The 20,377-nt window shown below is 37.7% G+C and overlaps 1 protein-coding gene across 2 annotated transcripts in view; it reads left to right on the forward strand.

Moving 5' to 3' along the window:
- KCTD5 (potassium channel tetramerization domain containing 5) overlaps positions 1-19,365 on the forward strand; it is a 33,775-nt gene extending 14,410 nt beyond the window's left edge. Inside the window, exons 5-7 of one of the 2 annotated variants that reach the window (XM_074158309.1) lie at positions 2,075-2,191; positions 8,374-8,499; positions 16,694-19,098. In XM_074158309.1, the coding sequence (XP_074014410.1) occupies positions 2,075-2,191; positions 8,374-8,499; positions 16,694-16,723 (273 nt within the window). In that variant the 3' untranslated portion in view covers positions 16,724-19,098. Of the gene's footprint in view, positions 1-2,074; positions 2,192-8,373; positions 8,500-16,693 lie in introns of both variants that reach the window. The other variant, XM_074158310.1, reaches the window with a different exon arrangement.
- Positions 19,366-20,377: the final 1,012 nt, after the last annotated feature.

The following is a 20,377-nucleotide window of genomic DNA, read 5'->3' on the forward strand; positions in this document are numbered from 1 at the left end:
TCATGAGAAACTAGCTTTCATTACAAATAGAGATTCTTTACTTTTGAACAGATTAAACGATAACTACGGCTTGTACCTGTCCTAAAGCCTTGTATTCTTTGGGGATATTGTATTTGGGAGTAATACTGCTTTGACAGTGCAACTGCTGAAAGAACTATTAAAATCTCCTTTAGAATCTAGAATCTCTTTTAGAACTGGAAAATTCCAGTGGTTTTCTTGAACGTTATGTCCTTGTTTCATCCAGCTTTCCCCTTACTTCCTCCCTCCCCCATGTTGCTCTCTCTTGGACACATAGTTTGAAGTAGATAAACACAACAGCTGTATGGTCTCATAATCCTCAGCTTCTTATTACCTCAGACGAGGCCATTCTCTCCCTTGGTTGTATTGCAGACCTCCTTTTAGCAGACATCGTTCACTTGGAACATGATTAGAATATTCTGTATAATCTAAAGAGTTTTATTGTTAAGATTTGAGAACACTGGAGCGATTCTGTAATTTTTTATCTTTTCTAAACTTGTGTTGCTCAGCAGCATGCTTTCTTCAGAAGCAGTCTTTGGGTTGGCACCTACCACATTTTGTACATGTTATCATCGATGGGATAGACATCATCAGCTTTCTCAGAGGAATAATATTCCTATGGGTTGGGAGTCTTTGTGCTCTGTGCCCTATATAACATGTTTAAGTGGTTAGTTTTGATCAAAATACTTCTTTCCCCTTAATATTCCAAAATTTTCTTGTAAGATACAATTGGATGGGGTGATTAAATGGGAGTGGAAGCTGTTAAACCTCTGGTGCACTTACAGCCGTGTATTGATGATGCCCTCTTCCAAAGAATACCAGTGCAAGCGCTGCTAGAATACTGCAATTATGTATCAGTCCCAGTCCCAAAACTACTGCCAGTAGTTGTGCTGCCTGACTTCTGTGATTTCAGTGGGTTATTTTGTAGATGATATTTAGCTTCAATTGTTACCTCTTCAGGCAATCATAAAAAACCAATATTTTGGCAGTACTGCATAATGAGAAACCTTGGGCTATACAAAATTGCTACATCCAAAGGCTTTAGACAGCAGTGATGTGTCAGTCACGTAAATTTTAATTATTATTGTAAGCTGAGTTTGTCGCCATAATGCTGTCTTAAATTATGTTCACTCTATGAGGAGGACGGTATTTAGCTGCTGCCTTCAAAATTATTCACATAACAATAGCAGGATAAAAATAAATTTACTGTTCATGAGCCTTCTCATCAGTAGCGATCTCCAGTTTACTCAGAATAGGCAGTTGTTGTCTAGCTCTTCACACTTAATTTAAAGCTCTAATCTTTCTCAAGTGCACTGACAGGCTGTGCTTTAATTTAAATGGGATAGGAATTGCTGTGTATTATTAAGATTAAATATTTTTTTTTAATAACAAGTTGAGAAATTTAGCTGAAGTTGTTCTGAACTTCTGAATTATTAGGCATTTGGCAAGTGTGAACAGAGTTCTTGGTACTGATTTTTATGGGAACAAGACAGACAATTTTTTTTTACTCCAGTTGTTTTCTTGGATCTTCTGTAAATTGGCCCTTCTAAAACCAATTTAGAACACTCAACTTTTTTTTCCTCTAATTGACTTCATATGTTTCCTTAGCTATATTTTGTTTATCAATATCTGGAACAAGATGAAGCTCTTTCATACCCAGGCTTGATATATCGCTTTGCATAACACCTTCAAGTCTTATATCCACGTTGCCTTCTGCACTTGGCCCATATGACAGGAAAATAATGCTCACTTTCATAATACACCAAACTTATGTTTTTCACAGTAGTTGGCTACACCACAGTGATACGCAGAGTTTTCTGACTTACTATCAGTAACTCTTAACTTCCCTTGAAATTACAAGGGGCTTTACAACTGCCTCCATAAATTTTAAGTATGTTGAAATGAAAGTTGTAGCTTGATAGCAACTTGTTCTAGTGGCAAGTAAATGTTACCTGAACATTTGAGTTCACCTGTTATTTGTACGATTTGGATAACGGTATGTGCTTCAGCTTTACAAAGGTTTCTTTTTGTGTTTTGCTTTGATTGGTTATTTCAGCTTGTCAGTATAGGTTCCCAGTACAGCTGTGGCCGGGCCCAGCAGTCAGAGTATCTGCTGATAGTGTCACGGGAAGTGAAAGGGGAAGAGAGATGCTTCCAGAAATGCTGCAGTGAGGTGTGTCACACCATTCTTTTTGCCCTCACACTGATATGCTTGGCCTCCTTGCGTTTCTGCTGCTTTCAAATCATTCCACTTTATTCCTGGATGTACAGCACATAGTAATTTGTGTGTATTTGTGACTGGCTTTTATTTATATTCACAGTATTTCATTATACATTATGAATGTTCATATTGTAAAAATAATTAACAAAACAAACAAAAAACTCTTAGGTATTTAGTTAAAGGTTTTTCTTAAGAAGAGTTCTAACCTCAGTAGGTAACTTCTTTTCCTTAAATCTTCCTCCAAAGTTAACAGCCTTTGATTCATACTTGTTAAGTAAAAGTGGTGCAATTTAAACATTAGGAGCCCTGTAAATAAAGCTTTGAGTTCGCTGGATTCAGAAAGAGACATTTCTGTGTTAATCATTCTTCCAGTTTGAGTGTATTTCATCCACCTAATAGCCAGTTAAGTTCCGAGTTCAAACCCTTTATTTTTGGTAACCCAGAACTTAACTGGTTTTTTAGGTGGGTGAACTATATTCAAACTGGAACAATGAATACCAGATTTTTTCAGAAATAAAATATGGAGGAGTGAGGGGAGAACAAAACCAGCAGTTTTAAATCTTGTCCCAAATGAAAAGATCATCCTGGGGTTTTTTGGCTTTTTTTTGTTGTTGTTATTTTGGCTTTTACCCCCTTGGGAAATTTTCTTGAAACCCAAATGAAGAATCATAGCTTCACCCATTGGCTTTTTAGGCTGTCTCATCCTACTTGCTCCCCTCACCCTCAGGTCACTGCTTTTTTAATTGCTGTTTTACTTCCAAGTGTTCAAGAGTTTGGGAAGGATTTTTTGCTAACCAGTAACGTGGGAGGGATTTTCCAGTTCTTTACATAGCTGGGCTCCATTTTGAAGTCTCTTATGTGAATTGATTTGGGAACCTGGTGTTCTGCAGTATTTTTTATCAATAAAATACTTGTTCTTTTCCTAGCTATATATATGGTTATTCAGTCTGAAATATCGGTATAACATCATGAAGGTAACATGACAGTAAAGTGACTTGATATGAGCAGAACCTTGCCTGTGACACAGACACTGCGCCATGCAATTCTAGATTTTAAACCTGGACCGTTGCCTAGTTCTATTCCAGAATTTGCTTTCAGTGTACCCAGTACTATCTGTTTCTTGCAATTGTATAGGTAACATTTGGAATGTGGAATTAATGCACTGGGATTGCAGACTTTCTGGAACTGAGTAGGAAATATAGCCTGCTGTGAAGGAAGTGAAGGAACAGGCAGCATGATGTTATTCGTGTGAGCATGTCCTAGAAAGCTCAAAGTAAAAATCAACATAATAAAATGGGAGATGGAGGAAGGCAGTGAAGAAATGAAGGCAGGTATAAAATTTAAAATAAATAAATAAATCTGGAAGGGAATGAATTTTCCTTCCTCCTAGATTTGAAATCGGACAATTGCATTAAGGGACCTGAAATAAGTATGGTCGCAGTCCTGATGTCAGTCATCAATGCTGAGCTTAATGGCTGCTGTGTATGTATCTTTATAGCCTTTCGCAAATCCTTTGAGAAGGCAGTAGGATGAACGCATTATAATTCTAAAAGGCATAGAGGCCATTCTTACGTTCATACAACTTGATCCTGTAAAAAAAAATTTGAGTGGAGGACTTACTTTCATTCTATAAGCTTCCAAGACAAGCTTTCTAGCATATAAGGAGTTACCACATCTGAAATAGAAGCAGTAATATTCAAAGTGTAATAATATTTAAAACAGAATTTGAGAATAATTGTTATGAAATCTACTCAGTTTTGAGAACCAGACCATCACAGAAAGAGAAGGAAATAGGTAGTCATGAAGTAGAAGAGTTAGTTAATATGAATAACTCCAGTGGAAAGCAGAGAAAGACAGGGATGCTGTTTGTGCAAGTTGGAGTGGTTATCTGTGATGGTAATACTATTGCTAATTTGTCCTGTAAATGTACTGTATAGATTCTGATCAATATTGTTAAACCAGTGTAGCAAACCTGTACAGGCAAATTATTGAAATATGGCTGGTTTTGAGATCTGTCTCAGTTTAATTAGGCATGAGGTTTGTTCACTTCAAAAATAAGGTTCCTAAAAGGGATGAACCAACCATTTTGCCTATTCATAGGGATATTTTTAGGTGTACAGTCATTGATTTAAGACAGGAAGAGATTCATATATTTTGCTGCTGTTGAGTAACTTGATGCAGGAATCATTTGGCCTGTTCTCTCAGCTATACCACTTTTATCATCTGTTTTTCTTAAATAGTCTTTTTGAAAGACGCAGCCTCTCACAGAGCTGCAGACTTAGGACAAGTTCTTCAAAAAGTTACTTCATTATTGTCTCTGAAATCCTTCTTAAATCTTTCCTCTTTGAAGACAAGCCTGACCATAGCTAGGCATCAGGTAGTCTCTGTCCACCTTTACTTATGCCAAACTGGTGGGGTTTTTTAACTTTGCCCTTTCTGATTGTCATCTTTCATTTTACTTAAAAGTTCAGGCATTAAAAGATAGGAACTTGCCTATTGTCATTTCTTTGTCTTTTCAGGAAAATCCTGACCTGTATTGTCACATGAAGAAATAGAATACAAATAACTATATTTCTGTTGGAAAAAAAAAAAATAATAGTATTGCTTTCCATTCCTGCCTTTTTTAATTGCAGCTGGCAGCCTAGTAGTGTCAGCACCCTTATTCCTTGCAAATAGTGAATGGATCATGATCTAATGAATTTTCTGTGATAAAGTAATGTTGGCATTTTCCTGTACTTGATTGTGACACTGTTGGGGCTCACACGGACGCTCAAGCAGGATCACACTGCTTTAGTAAGGAGTATAATGAAACAAGTCATGGAAGGAAAAAAAACTATGAGGAAAAATACCTACATGCATGTATACATATGTATATATAATTGTACAAATCTTTGAAATTCAGAGTTTCAAAATAGTCTTTTTTTCCTTCCTTAAATTCTTGCTCATTAGAACTCTACTGTTTAAGCCCCATGAGCCAAAAAGAGTTTGTTATTTCAGAAAGTCTGAGAAATGGTAGGCTGGATAAGCTAAAATCCTTTTCTTATGCATTGTATACATATTTTGCAGAGATTACTCTGATTTGTTGTGGGTTCTTTTTTTGGGGGGGTGGGAGGAGCAGGGACAGACAGGCACGGGGTTGGGTTGTTTAACAATTCCTTCCAGTTTATCAGCATCCTTCTTAAAGTGTTGCCACCAACAGTAGGAACAATGGGGTGACTTTTGGAATACAAGTGCTAAAACATTGCTTTATTTCTGATTATACTTCTGACACAACAGTTCAGTTCTAATCTGCAGTCATTTTCCATTGTTTCTTTTTCTGCCATCACCCTTATTGCTGCTGATGCATCTCAAAAAGCTACAGTGAAGTTTCCAGCATGCTATTGATACTATGCAAATAATACATTCTTAGTTGCACACATATGGAACTGCTTACAAGAGTATCATGTGTTGGAGTTTTGAAGAACTTGTGTTTAATGTTACAAAAGTGACTTTATCTTGGAATGCACCCGCTGATTAATAATGGCAAAAAGTCATCCAAATGTTTTGCAGTCAACTAAGTCAATCGTCCCATCCAACTAGTAGTCACTCTGCCACGTCTCCTGAAAAGACTTACATACAAAGGGTCAACTGATTTGGATTATGAAGCATTAGTGGGGGTTGTAAGTAGCTATCAACTGAGGACCTATCAACCTGTTGAACCGGGATTGATGATTTGGCTGATGTTTGGATCTGGTATCATATCTGCTTTCAGAGAGGTCGTTTATTTCTTTTGAGTGTCAATGACTAAAGAAGTATTTTTCCTTCTGGTAGCTGTTATCATAGCTTATCTGATATCAAGTTATTGCCATTTTGCAAGAAGAAAAAATGACTGTGTACTAAATCAGATCATATGCTTGAATTTTATTCTTCAAATTTCTCTCCAGAGGAGCTGAATTATGTGTGGCTATATTTAAACAGCCAACCTTTTGAATGTTTTCTAGCCTTAGAGTGGGTTAAAAGTATTGTTTAAAATAGTCCTACAATATTAGCAATATGTATATAGAATATATATATTATAACTTTTTACCACTTCAACAAGAAAATTTGTGCATGGTATTTTTTGCTGACAGGGAAGAGAATCAGCAAATCATCTCTATATATGAATTAAGTCTGGGTTGATTTTCCAGCTTTTCAGTGGACTATCTTAGTCCATTTTGTGCAGCTTAGCAACTAGTTATTTTGTGGGTTTGTGATTCTGTATTACACAAATACGTTGTGGTGCAGCCTGCATTGTGAAAGATTAGCTGACTTAACGTCTCAAGATAAATGGTGCCGCTGTAGTCCAGTGAGGATGTATTGGTGCTTCAAAAAACCCCTGGGATTTTGTAACTTCATTACATAGTTTTAGTGGAAAAAATGTCTTTATCACATTCATTTTTGATCAGTGTTCATTACTGGCTATGTATTTTGCAGAACTAGAGTAATGTTAGGAGTGGAGGAGGGAGGGAAAGGTTTCTGGTGATCACACCCAGACAGTGTAGTTAAAGTAGGTAGTTTGAGAGTGCAGAATTTGGTTGCCAGTACTGCTCATTGGAGGCTGAGCCTTGTAGGATGTAATGTCATCAGGGTGCAAAGACTTTGACATCGCCTCGGCCTGGCGTCAGGTTGGTTCACTGTGTCGGCAAACTGCCTGCTCTCTGTGTAGACATCGGCTCTGTCTGCCTGTGGAGGTGCTGGCTTGGTGATTGTCTTACCACAGCGCTGGAACATCTGAGCATCTCTCTCCTCTCTCTCCTTAAAAGCACAGTGAGGCTTTATTGTCTCCTGACAGTGCTATATGGAAGCTGCTTTTAGGCTTGGTCTACCTTCCACTTTTGTTGGGGGAATGATCTTATCCCTCAAGCACAGATCCTAGACCAACATTTCATTTTGACTGTACTTTCCCTGCTTTAACTAGGCTTTTACTCTCTTTGGTGCTCGGCTAGACTAAAGGCAGCACACAGTTTGGTTTTAGGCAAATAACTACAGTGTTTCAAGTACTGTTGCCCTAAAAGGCAAGCGAAGCCTTTTCTATGGGGCCATTACCAGGGTGCTTTAATGATATAACAGATATTGGGGAATAAGACAGCCTTATCACACATGTATGGTGATTTGGTAGGTAGGTTCAATACAGTTTTGGTAGTGACATTTAGATACGGTGTATCTGTGCAACAGGTTGATTTTCAGAACTTTGATCTGTGTCAGTAGTAATAGCACCATACATTATCTTGTCATGCTTTTGAAATAAACCTTTAAAATAAATGAAGCAGCTACATCTGAGTTGATTCTGGCTTGGAAAGGCAGGCTATGTAAAGCTTCTAGCATTAGGTAAGCATACTGTGTGTAAGGTAAGACAAGTTACATGAAATTTCTATTATTGGATAAACGTGCTGTATATGAGGTAGTACTAATGTTGGGTATATCCTTCTTTCTCAGTATATTGTCATTTATCATTCAATATCAAGACTTGTAGAAGCTTGTAAAAATGTCACATTTCATTATACATGGCTTCCGCTTGTAGCGCTTCCTTAATTAACTTCCTTGTAGCAGTACATATGAATTTCAGGTGTTAATCTTGGTGTCCCACCCTGCTGTGTCTTGCTGTTTTCCAATCAAATGCAAATTTTGTCTTTGTCCACTCAAAATATGTTTTAATAGAAGTACCGTTATTCTGTAAGTAAAGTGGCGGGTATCCCTTCAGGCTAAAGTGCTTCCTGCATGCAGCTATTTACATGTTAAGTCATGCCACATTAAGATACTACATACAAACTTTTTAAAAATTAACTTTGGAGGATGGGAAGATTTCCAGTAAATAACAGAAATGGGGAACAGGCTACTTCTCCACTGGCCTCTCTCTGTAGCCTTTTCTTTCACAGTATAATCCTAACAGTAAACCATTAGTTCTGTAACATGTTTGAAAAGAAAAGCTATATTTACCTTGTCAGAGTGTCAGTGTATTTGTCAACATCAAAACGTATTTGCATTGGAGTGGAGAATCATGCTTCAGGCACGACCAACAGTCTGAAGAGTGAGGAGTGTTTGTACTAACGATGAGAATTTATGGAATTTGTTTTATGTGGAAATGCAATTGACTTTTTTTTTTTTTCATCTTTCAGCTGGTCAGTATTGGTTCTTCCTATAACTATGGCAATGAAGATCAGGCTGAATTTCTGTGTGTTGTCTCAAAGGAATTGCATAACACTCCCTATGGCACAACCAGTGAACCCAGTGAAAAAGCAAAGGTAAGTTACTAGACGTTGGACTAAAGAAATGGTGTCAAATTGGGTGGGCTTCACTAAGTCGTACTAGGCCTATCTCTGTTCTCAACCTTTATTTAATTGCCTTTTTTCCCCTCACTCATGACTAATAGTGGTTCCTGTCCGTTGTACGAGAGACTGTAAATGATACAGCCAGCATGCGTTTGTTACACAAGATGGGTTCTTTAAATGCAATACGCTGTACTGTTCCTGATACCTGTACTGGTTTTTTGAGTATTGGTAGATATTTGCTCTTTATAGTTGAGAATCTAGATTTATTTCTTACACATTTTAATGCTTATTCTGTCACTGCTTCACTTGAAAACTGTTTTTCTTGCTTGATTTCAACTGAAGAAATCTTACTGTCAAGAATGGAGATTGCTGTCTCTAAAAAACAGTCGTGTGCAATGTGTTATAAAATGAAGGCATTTGTTATCTTAATATTTTCAGGTTTCTACCTAGTTTTCTTTACTTTCTGTAACCAGCTTTACAAAAACATTGTTATAGGCACAATATCTTAGCATTTTACTCTGTTGTTGCTCAGTTTATACAAGAGAAAATGTAAAACTACAACTGAATAGTAATAAGGCAGATGACTTATGTATGTAAGTGTATTCTTCTCCTCCCTGCATATTGAACAGTTTCTATTATTGTGTTCTTGCTTTGTATGAGGAGATGACTACAGACAAACTAGATACTTCTGTAGTTGGCTTAAAAGCTTTTAATTTAGTATATGTGGATACTATACAATTGGTAAATTATCAAAGGTTGCTTTTTCAAGAATCACCTTCCAAGAAATTAATTTTGAAATAATGCCAAGAATTGATCTGGGTCTTGGCAGTGAGGCCTTAGATAAAACTTGTCTACTTTCTGTGCCTTGTAACTTGGTTACGCAGCTATACATATGGAGATATTTTTGTAAATTGCACTATAAAAATACACTTCATGTTGGATTCTTAGTGAAATGATTAATGTATGCTATTTTGTCACTGCTGAGATAAAACTTCCAAAGAGTTGTAAGGGATTAATATAATCAAGGGTACACAGTCAACCTGAGTAAGCCACAGCTCACTCTTTCCAAAACTCTAGTCAAGGTCTGCTTTTGCCAGGATGCTTCAGGAAGACTCTAAAAGTTGACAAGTTAAAGAGATGTGTGGTAATAATGCAGGGCTGAGATATGTACCTGAAATAAAACTTGGAATTCTAGAACCTAATAAACATCTTAATATGGAATGGTAGTACATCTTCAGGGAACTTCAGAAGTTCCCAGTTTCTCTGAGAGAAACCAAGTCTTAGACCTCTCCATTGAAGTGCTGCTTGGGCATTGTTTCAGAGAAGAGAGCAGAGCATAATTTGGCCAGGCTGATGAATAAGAATTACTGTTAATTTTGGTTGGAGATATATAAACGTTCACTCTTTTTGTCCTGGAAGAGTTGAGCCATTGCTAGCAATTAATGGCAATACTTGAAGAATCATTTTTTATATAGTATGTTTCTAATAGATTAAATTTTATTTATAGGTATATGTTGTGCCTGGGGAAAAAAAAAAAAAGAAATAAAAAGAAAACCCCAAAACTTTCTTTTTGCTTGAGATGTTTGTGACAGCTCAGCTGTGTTCAGGAATCTTGACTGAACCTTGGGAGCTGTTGTCTCAGTAGCTCCCTCCTTGCCAGCATTAATTCTCTACTCTGCAATCTGTTCATTAGTGTGTGAGTTGGTCTTCATGAAGTTCATGTGATTGAAATTCCGGTATCCAGTGATACATGCAGAATAATGTGTTCATGTACTGGGACTCACTTTTAGAAGCCACGAGAAAGTCTTCCTGTTACTTTACAACAGGTTGGGTTAAAGAAAGTTCTGGACTTTCAGAACAGGAAAAAGCATTTTTTTCATAGCCCATCCGATCAAGCTTCACTTTCATTCCTTCCATTCCTTCTTCGAGACTTTTTTTCTTATGTTTTCTTTTTTTTTTTTTTTGAGCAGTTTGCATAGTAAGTTGGTAGTTCACTTCTGTGTAACTTTCTAATACATCTAAGTGAAGGAAATAGTGGCATTTGGGGCGTTGACTTAAATGATTCCAGTGGCTTTTACTGGCACTACTGAAAGATAACCTGTATTCCCACGAGTATTCTTCTCTTTCATACCACTTTATTGAGCTGTCAGTCTTGAGACCAATGACCAAAGCTTGTTCATAACATCTGCATCCAGAGTTAGATTCCCGAGTGCTAACCTTTCCCACCCGTAGCGAAAAGTACTGAGTTAAGGTACCAGCTTTACAGATTTATTTAAACTTTCTCTATACTTTCCCTATTGTTATGTTGCATGGTACTATTGGCTTCTATCTGCTGGCTTTCGGATGTTTGAAATAAGGAAATTTTCATGAAATCTGTAATGTTCCTCCTTGAAATTGTTTGCTGTCATCCTTTCTTACAAAGAGTGGGGATCCCAGATATAAATAAATGTCATCCCAGATGCTTCAAGTGTAAGTGGACTGTACTTTGTTGCAGCTCTGACTCACTTGCAATCTCTTCTTTTCCCTTCCTTTCTCTACACTTGCTGCATGCTGCATGCCACTCAGAGTGAGGATGAAGAAACGGATTACGATATGAATGACTCAGATTAAGTGTAAATGTCATGGTGAGCACTAGCTGCCCTAGGATTTTACCCAGATGCTTTTCTGCCCCATCCAATTCCTACCCCCACTAGTGCTGTCCTTTGGCTAGTCCTGGTGGTGTGTGTGTTTGTGATTATAGTTGTGGCACAGTTAGCAAAGGTAGAATTCCTGTTCCAGATATTGCTTCTCTGACAGAATAATTAGTGTTGCTGTTACAAACTGTTTTGTTATTGATTCCTTTAAAGCTTTGCTGGGAAGAAAAGATCTTAATGTAGATTCTAGGGTCAGAATTGCTTTTCTTTTTATTTTCTGTGCACCAGCTTTTCTGTCAAATGGGTTTTTTTAACATACAGGCATCTGATACAAACTTACAGGATACATTTTCAGTAAATGTCTGATTTGGCAATAAATTAGCAAACTTGACTGACGTGCAACATAGTCAAAGGACGCTCTTATCTGATAATTTTGAAACAATTGATTTTTTTAATCAAGACCTGGCAAAAAAAAGTAAATGGTGTGATCTCAGTGCTACAGTTATATTTATCACAGGAAACAACTCTCTCCAGAGGGGGATCAGGTCCTTTCCACTGTAGTTTGACATCTTACTGAAAATCAAGGTACTTTAAGTGTCACAAGTGGAAGAACACAAAAGTTGCATCAGAAAGAACTATTTTTGCAACCTTTTCCTCATGTGTCTGCAAACACTGCTCGTATTTATTCTGCTACCCACTTTCTAGAAGGTAACTTATCGTTGAATGTTGAGTGATACAGTGGTGCAGGTAGTCACGTGAGCCTGTATAAATTGAAGATATTTATCATTGCATGAGATTGAACTCCAGCTTCTCACCTATACACTGAACTTTTTAGCTATAAAGCAGCCTTATACTTATCTCTGAAGTGTTGCTTCCGCATGGCTGAAGAAGAACCTACATTATTTTCTTAACTGATGCTAACAGAAACTACTGCTGAGGTAGAATAAGGTCCTTTGCCAAGTCTTCAGGAATGGCTGCAAGGAATGGATCAAATCTGAAGCTTTATTGAAAAAACTAAACTGGCACTGTGCTGGAATTGAATTCAAGAGTCTTAAGCTGCCTGAAAGTCGAAACGCTATTCTGTCTGCAGCAGATTTATTTTGAGTGGGAGGAAACAGTTCTCACGTTCTGCTTCCCTAAGAAGCAATCACATTCTTACCCCTACAGTATGGGAGTTCATTCAGCATTGTTTAGAGTTTATAAGTTAACTTTGGATCTGGTGCACCTGGAGGAAAACCAGAAGAGAAACATGAAAAGGAAGAAAATTCTGAACACCGCAGAGCTGCACCAGGGTTGGGACAGTCCCCAGTATCAGTACAGACTGAGTGATGAATGGATTGAAGCAGCGCTGCAGAGGAGGACTTTGGGATACTGGTGGGTGAAAAACCAGATGTGAGCCAGCAACGCACACCTGGTGCAGCCCAGAAAGCCAATTATCTGGGGCTGCATCAAAAGCAGCATGGCCAGCAGGTCGAGGGAAGTGATTCTCCTCCTCTGCTCTGCTCTTCTGAGACACCACCTGGAGCACTGTGTCCAGCTCCGGGTTCAAGAAAGACATGGACCAGTTAGAGGGGATCCAGAGGAGAGACATGAAAACGGTCTGAGAGCTGGGACACCTCTTCTATGGAGAGAGGTTGAGAGAGTTGGGGTTGCTTGGCCTGGAGAAGAGAAGGCTCCAGGGAGATGCTATTGTGGCCTTCCAATATTTAAAAGGAGCCTATAAGAAAGATGGAGAAAGACTTTTTACCAGGGCCCGTAGTGACAGGACGTTTTAAACTGAAAGAGGGTAGATTTAGATTGGCTATAATGACAAAATTCTTTACTGTGGGAGTGGTGAGACACTGGAACAGGTTGCCCAGAGAAGTTGTGGATGCCCCATCCCTGGAAGTGTTCAAGATGGGGTTGGGTGGAGCTTTGAGCATCATTTCAAGCATTTCATCTAGTGAAAGATGTCCCTGCCCACGGCAGGGGGGTTGGACTAGATGATCTTTAAAGGTCCCTTCCAACCCTAACCATTTGGTGATTCTGTGATCTAAAGTGTGCAGACAGAGGAGCATTATCAGTGAAGTCACCTATTTAGCCTGTAGAGCGTGTTCTCAAACAAAAACTTCTTCCGTGCCTGGTTCTGCTCCAGACATACTCCTCAGTCCTGGCTATTAGCAGTTTGGGAAAAGACCTGCCGGAACTGTTTTCAGATTTTATTGACCTCTGTTAGTGTTGAGACCTCTTCTGTTGGCATTTTTGCCCAGTAAGCCACTAAATTCTTTAGGAATAGTATTAAAGGGTATTTAAAGTCTTATTTTCAGGAAAAAAAAAGAGAGGAATTTTAAATTGCAAAATAGACCGTTCATCCTTTCAGTATTTAGTAAGTAAGTGCAATTTTGATAGAATTCCTGATAATTGAAATTCAATTTATTTTTTGGACAAAGTCACTGCCCATGACTACAAAAGATCCTCTTTCACACAGTTTCTGAACAGAGGTGGATGGAACACCTCTCATGAGAGCTTGCTGATCAGAAATCACTTCCCCTTTAGGGGATTACAGAAGTACCTAGCAAAGTGTGTTAAAATATTGCCTGATAGAATTTTCTGCTTCATGCTGGGTTTACTGGCTCAGTAAAGTGTGCGAAATTCAGCATCCAGATCTGGCTTAGCTTTATCTTATTGTATGTGTTCCTGAAGCCACAGAAAATAGTTCTAAGTCTATGAATCTTAGAAGTAATTTTTATCTTCTAGGAAAGAATAAACTCAAATGTTTCATTTTAAATTGGAAAGATTCACAAAATTAATAGATCCAATATTATTTTCTAACTGCACAGGTGCTTGTTTCAGCCATGTTTTTGTCTCTGTTGGAGATTGTTTCACTTACTGACGTCATTTGCTGGGTCAGGCTGTTATACCCTATGTGGATATTTGCTCCAGCACTTTGTTCTCAGCTGTGACCAACAGCAAGTACCTGAGGAGAGGGTTTAAGTATGAAGCGTTTATGAAATTAATTCCTGATACATTTCCCCACCTTCCAGAAAACCTCAATTTAGGAATTTTGGCTTCAAGCCTGCATCCAAATCATTGTATGAAAGCTACAATGACACTACGATACCATGAGTAGGTCATCAATGGCACTATCTTCCATAGGTTTGTCTAATCCCTTTTGAATATATTATACTAGCAGTTGCTAAGCAATTTTCAGGGCCTGGCTTTTCCTCGCAGGATTCACTTGTGTCTTTCCTACAGTTTCATATGAAATGCTTTTTGCTTAGTACAAATAGTAAATGATCTTCAGGAAATAAGCAATATTTGCATTAAAATAAAATAAAATAGTAAAATATACCCTAAAGCATGCCGTAGCCCATGGGAAACATCTTTCTGTATTTTGGAATTTATCAAAGTAGATACAGTGGCATCTGGCTTCATAACTTCAAAACAATAATATTGAATTTGAAATTAAAAAGAACTTTGTATGCACAAAGCAAGATCCAGGTACTGCAGGAATTGCAGTGAGCAAGTGATAAAGTGGATTTTATTTTATTTTATTTTATTTAAGCTAACACTGAACTGTTACAGAACTGTCCCCGAGGCACGCAAATGATGATGGGTTCTTTACGAACTCCAGTCCTTAAAAAATCCCATGGATTTGTGCAAAGCAGGTGAGACCCTACTTGACTACAGTCACTATGAAAACATGTTAGGCTTGATGACTGTTAAAGGCTGATAGGTTAAATTATCGACATTTCAATAATATTAAAAAGAAACCAAATACCTAGACTTTTTTTATTTAAAACCATACATGAAACTGCTGTGTTAAGTGGTTGTCAGCCTTTCCCCTACAAGCACAAAGGTTGAAGTGTTTGTGTGGGCTCTCGGATTCTGTGGGTCCTCTGGGATGGAATGCGCTACTGAGTACTGGCATCAGGCGTTTGTCTGAATATCAGACTACACTGAAATCATCACAGAGGGAGATTCTGCCTTGAAGACGACTGTGCCATTCCAGGGGTTGTGCCTTTGCTTTCTTCCAGCTTTTGAAATTGAGATCCCTTCCTGGTACTAGGAAAACTGTCAAGAAGCAAAAGAAAATGAATTATCATTAGAAATACTTTTACTTACAGATTAGCATTGTTAAGTACTTGTGCTCGGTACATTGGAAGCTTTGCTTAGTGCTTTATTTGGCTGCTGTCGGGATCAGTTGTTCCCTGCAGAACTACCCAGCCCGAGAGCTGACCTCCTTATTGCTGGTTCCCATTCAGTTTAGAGTAGCAACGTGAGAAACGTTCTTGCTTGGACTGTCAATCCTAAGACTTGAAGTCTTTCCTCCCAAGAAGAGCCAAAGAGAATTGAAACAGAAAAGGAAAAAAATAGTCAAATTGGAAGTAGAATAGGTGGTCTTAGTTGTAAGAGGCTGTAGACAAGGATTCCTAGGTTTTTCAGGGGTAGATGTTTTGTTTGCATTAGACTTCAGTCCCTATGTTTAATATATGCCTTTTAAAGCGAATATTAAAGAAACCAACTGCTTTTAGGGGAAAGAAAAAATCCTTTTACTCGCTGTAACAGGAATTTCAGTTCCTTGGTTACAGAGGGAGAATCAAATTCCTTAGATAGAATTTTTGAGAAATATATTCCTCCTCATGAAGTCAGAGCCTGCATTTGCCTCTCAGCTGCCTGGCTTGGGTGTTTCAAAGGGTAATGATGGACAAGGTAATGCGTGAAAAGTTCAATATGCCATGTCCTGTGTCCACACAAACAATTTTCATGTGGACAAGGATGCCTAAAAATAACTTGCGAGACTTTGCATGAGCGAATAATATTAATGTAAAAATATTTTAAAACTGCTGTCAGACTAGTACTTATTCTCATATAGCTGGTCAGTCCAGCTGATAGCTGCATGTCTGAACGGCATCGTAAAAATCTGTGAAGAAATGTAGTTGGTTGACTTCAGTTTATGCAAAACACCAAGCCTGGGCATCTATTTCAGACTGTAAATCATCTGTTGATTTAAATCTTGCCAGCTCATACTTTTGGCCTTTGAAAACTTCCTGCATCATCTCACCCAGTGTGCCATTTGTGCACATTTTCAGTTGCTGGTTCGTGTTTTCAGTATTAATTTATGGGACACAATTTGCAGCTGATACTTCAGAGAGTTAAGGACATTTTACTGGAACGGGAAAAATGAAGGTTAAATTCAATTTCTAATGAAGTACCTGAGTTCATTTACCACACAGGACCTAAGTATTTTCAGAACTAGGATGAGGTGAAATGGCTTACTTTTTACATCTACCAACCCTTAAGCTTTGGTTTTGTTACTCATACTCAATTCCTAGCAGTGATTTATATCTTTGTTATGTTTGATAGTAGATATTGTTTGTATCAATCTGTCTTTTTTCAGCATTAAAGCACAGACTTCAGGAATGTCCTTGAACCAGCTCCCTGACACCTTATCAGTTACTTGAAATAGTCATTATCTTGCTCTTTGACCTCCGTGCTTTAGGAATGACATTGAGCGAATTTTCATTTATAGAATTTTTATTGATCTGTTTCAGATTTTGCAAGAACGAGGTTCCAGGATGTGAAGACAGTATTGAACGGTGACAATTTTTTCTCTTTTATTCCAAGACGCAGTGAATTGTCACACTGAAGAGGCTCGGCTGCAAAAGAAATAATCTGATTTAGACAATTTTCTGTTGATCTGGGTTCAACCATTTTTGCCTATAAGCTGGTGACAACCGGCTGAAAGCATTGCAAGATTACATAATGGGAATAGATGGTGTGGGAGTGTGTGTTAAGTTTTGGTTGTAGTGCATGGTTGTACTCTCTTGTGGGCTGACTGACACTGGTCATTTGAAAAGAAATGACCATGCACTCTTATTTTCCTCTGAGACATGTAGCACTTAATGTCTGGTGCTGGATGACCCAATGTTGATCAGTTCGGAGATGTTTTCCTACTAATCATTGTAAACATTTAAAGGACAATGTAATTGGTGCTACACACACACACACACACACACACACCACACACACACACACATATTACAGCCCACAAATGCAAATATTTGGGCCTACCTTGTTTCCGAATCAGCGGCAGCCCCAGTTGACTGTGTTATACTGCACATTCCTTACGGCTCTGTGACATACTCTATTGTGTAATAACAGCCTAGGAGATCAACTGAAACTAGCACGTAAAAAGTTACACAACAGACAAAAGGTTTCTTTAAAGGACGGGTGTATATATTGACTGGATTTATAGCATATTTTAATACCCAAAGGGAAGACTAAACTCAGAGAAAATGCCCTTCATCTGAGTTATTCTTGATGTTCCTTCTGTTAAAACAGTCTCCTCCTGCAAAAGTTATGCTCCGGTCTTTGCCAGATGTTTGGAAGGGGAATCAAAATTTACTTAAAATGAACAACTGAACATTCTGTTTCTTTTGAGATGTTTGTACTCATGTGTGTTTGTGCTTTTATAAAATGCCTATAAGCATTGAACTCTGTGGATTATGGTAGAGATTTTTCAAGAGCTGGAGGTTGTACAGAAATATGGCTGGCTAGTCCTACATCCCTATCTCTGTGACTGGGGTGAAAATCAACCTTGAGTGTGAACACAAGCTCATCCAATTGAGAAACTTAATTACTTCAGACATTCAGGATACCTGTAATCAATCTCTTTCTATACTGTTTCAACTATGCAGTTAAAGAACACTGTTTGAAAACATCTGGTGCGGTTTTATTAGTTTGTCCTTGATGATGGCTAATGCACAAGACTGGAGCTTTTTAATACACTATGTTTTGAGCAAAATCTTTAGCACATCTTTAAAACACTTAATGCAATTTAAGGTATAAAACTCGGCTTCATTGACTTATGAAAGCAGTGGAAGGGAGTTTCAAAAAGCTACAAGATTTTTTTGAATTCTAAAGACATTACAATTTTCATTCTCAGTAACTTCAGAATTTATGCATATACTCTAGGTAATCCTTTACACAAAAGCCTGATTTTCAAATACCCAGGGTCTACTCTTTTTTTTTTTTTCTTTTCTTTTTTTTTTAAAGGACTTATTATACATTGATTAAAGTTTGGCAGAAACAATTTTTAAAAACCGTTTCTACTGAGCAGGTTAAGCAATGGGCTACATGTTTTGTCCATGCGTCTAATGCTTGAAAGGGTTTGTAATGCATTTTGCGACTTGGATGTGGTCTGCACAGGAAGCTGCTGGCCCCTCCACAACAACACACAAAATGTTTGTCTTTTTTTAAGATGCTAAAACTTAATTGAATTTACTAAAAATGTAATTGTGTAGGGGGAAATGTTTATACTTTTATACTTTTTTAGGCACCCATATTTTATCAGCTTAAATTTAGCACCCAAATTTCCCCTAAATAGTAACAGATTATCTTGTGTATCTGAAAATAAGCGTAACAGTTGTCTGTGTTAACTGCATATTAAAACATTTCCTCTGCTGCAGTAGTCACTGTGTTTCTAAACAGTATGACTCCACCGAATTCTCTGAGCTCCCCCAGCTCATGGAATTGCAGACAACCATGTTTCTTGTTGTTTTCTTGATGTGCTCTACGGAGTAATTCGGCATTGGCCTAAGTGGACTTTAATGCCTAAAATATCTGTTTTACAACGATCCTTCTGAATCAGCATTTCTGTTGTCTCTCTTATTTAATCCAAATAAGACAGAATATTTTCTTTCATAAAGTGAAATTTTCGAGAATGACAGCAGCAGCGCATAAGTAACAAACTGAGCAAACTGAACAAATTTAGAATATATAAAAAGAGTGGATTTTTGAAGTATGTTTTTTCACTGGAGTATTTTCCGTTTAAAAACATGCTTTTCTGGTGAGATTACCTGCAATCTAGTTTACATTTTATCCCTGTTGTAGCAAATTTGGGGAAATGAGTGGTTAATCATTTTGCACTTTGTTTCCAATACCTCACGAAGATTTTAAGAAAGAAAGAAAAAAAAAAAAAAACTTTAATAGGCAGGTACCTTGTAAATTATTTCAAATATGCTGTTGTTTGAGACCACCTAAACTAACTACTTTCCTGTTCTTGCGAATGTCATTATTGCTTTAATTTTTGTGAACGTGTGAGGCTTTCAGAGAGATGGAAGTGCTACCATGTGCCTTTTTCAAGGCATTAGGAATTGATCCCTAAATAAGTTTGGTTTCTTTTTATTTGACTCTTGTAATTTCAAATAAAGTTAGCTACAGTAACAAGGTAATTGCATTAGAGTCCAATCTACATCACCAGGTTTTGCAATCATTGCTTCGTCTGTTAAGATCTTACAGGATGAGGTAATGTATCAATGTAGTTTAAACTGGAGTCCATTGCCTGTTTCTTTTCTGTCATTTGGAGAGTATTTCCCTCAGGAGAACCGCCTGTGACTGTGTAAAGCTGATGGCTTCACTCAGGGGCTGTAGTTGAAAAGCTCTACTGCAGAAGCCTTTGACACGAACTCTGGATTTACACAGTTTCTCTATTCTTAAATCAAACCAGTATTCCAGGTTAGAATTTAGGACCCTGAGCACAGAGAGATCATAGCAGAAGGCAATAAAGCAGGAAGGGAGAGATACCAAAACATAACAGTTAATCAAGCTGACCTCTCATAAAGATGTAAATTCTGTGAAAGATTTAACTTTCTCCCCTTTTGCTGTATGAATATTCAGTGAAGTTGTTTGGTGTGTTGTCCATGGAACAGGAGGTTACTTCAGCAGATGGTTAGTGGATTTTCAGTGAAATTCTTTAAAGGCTTTTACATGAAAAACTTCTTGCAAAACTTGTTGAAAAACCGAGAAGTTCAAATTTACCATAGCAATTTCTTGTTTTGAGTTAGGAAACAGATAGCATAGCGTTGGCCTTAAGTTTTGTGAGAGGCTAACTTTCAGTATTGGAGATGACATTTTTATATTAAATGCTTTTGACTTCTTCAAGCAGCAATTAAATCAGAGTTTATCTGCAATGAACAAGTCATTCTGAGGCCTCCAAGATGTCACCTGGTCCGTAATAATTGTCCAGAAGTATAGTCTGAATCAGCAGCTCCCACAGTAAATAGATGTGGGTTGTTTTTTCTGGGTTTTTTTTTTAGCAAAAGACAAAAGGCTACCTGGAATTTTCTCCCACTAACTGTGGGGTTTCCATGGATTATGGCTAATTGCAGTTTGTTATCCCACAGTAATTTGTGTGTCAAAGGCCTGATTGTATTTAGAAGCTTATATTGAATCTC

The sequence above is a fragment of the Numenius arquata genome, chromosome 14 (assembly GCF_964106895.1).
Source record: "Numenius arquata chromosome 14, bNumArq3.hap1.1, whole genome shotgun sequence".
NCBI lineage: Eukaryota > Metazoa > Chordata > Aves > Charadriiformes > Scolopacidae > Numenius > Numenius arquata.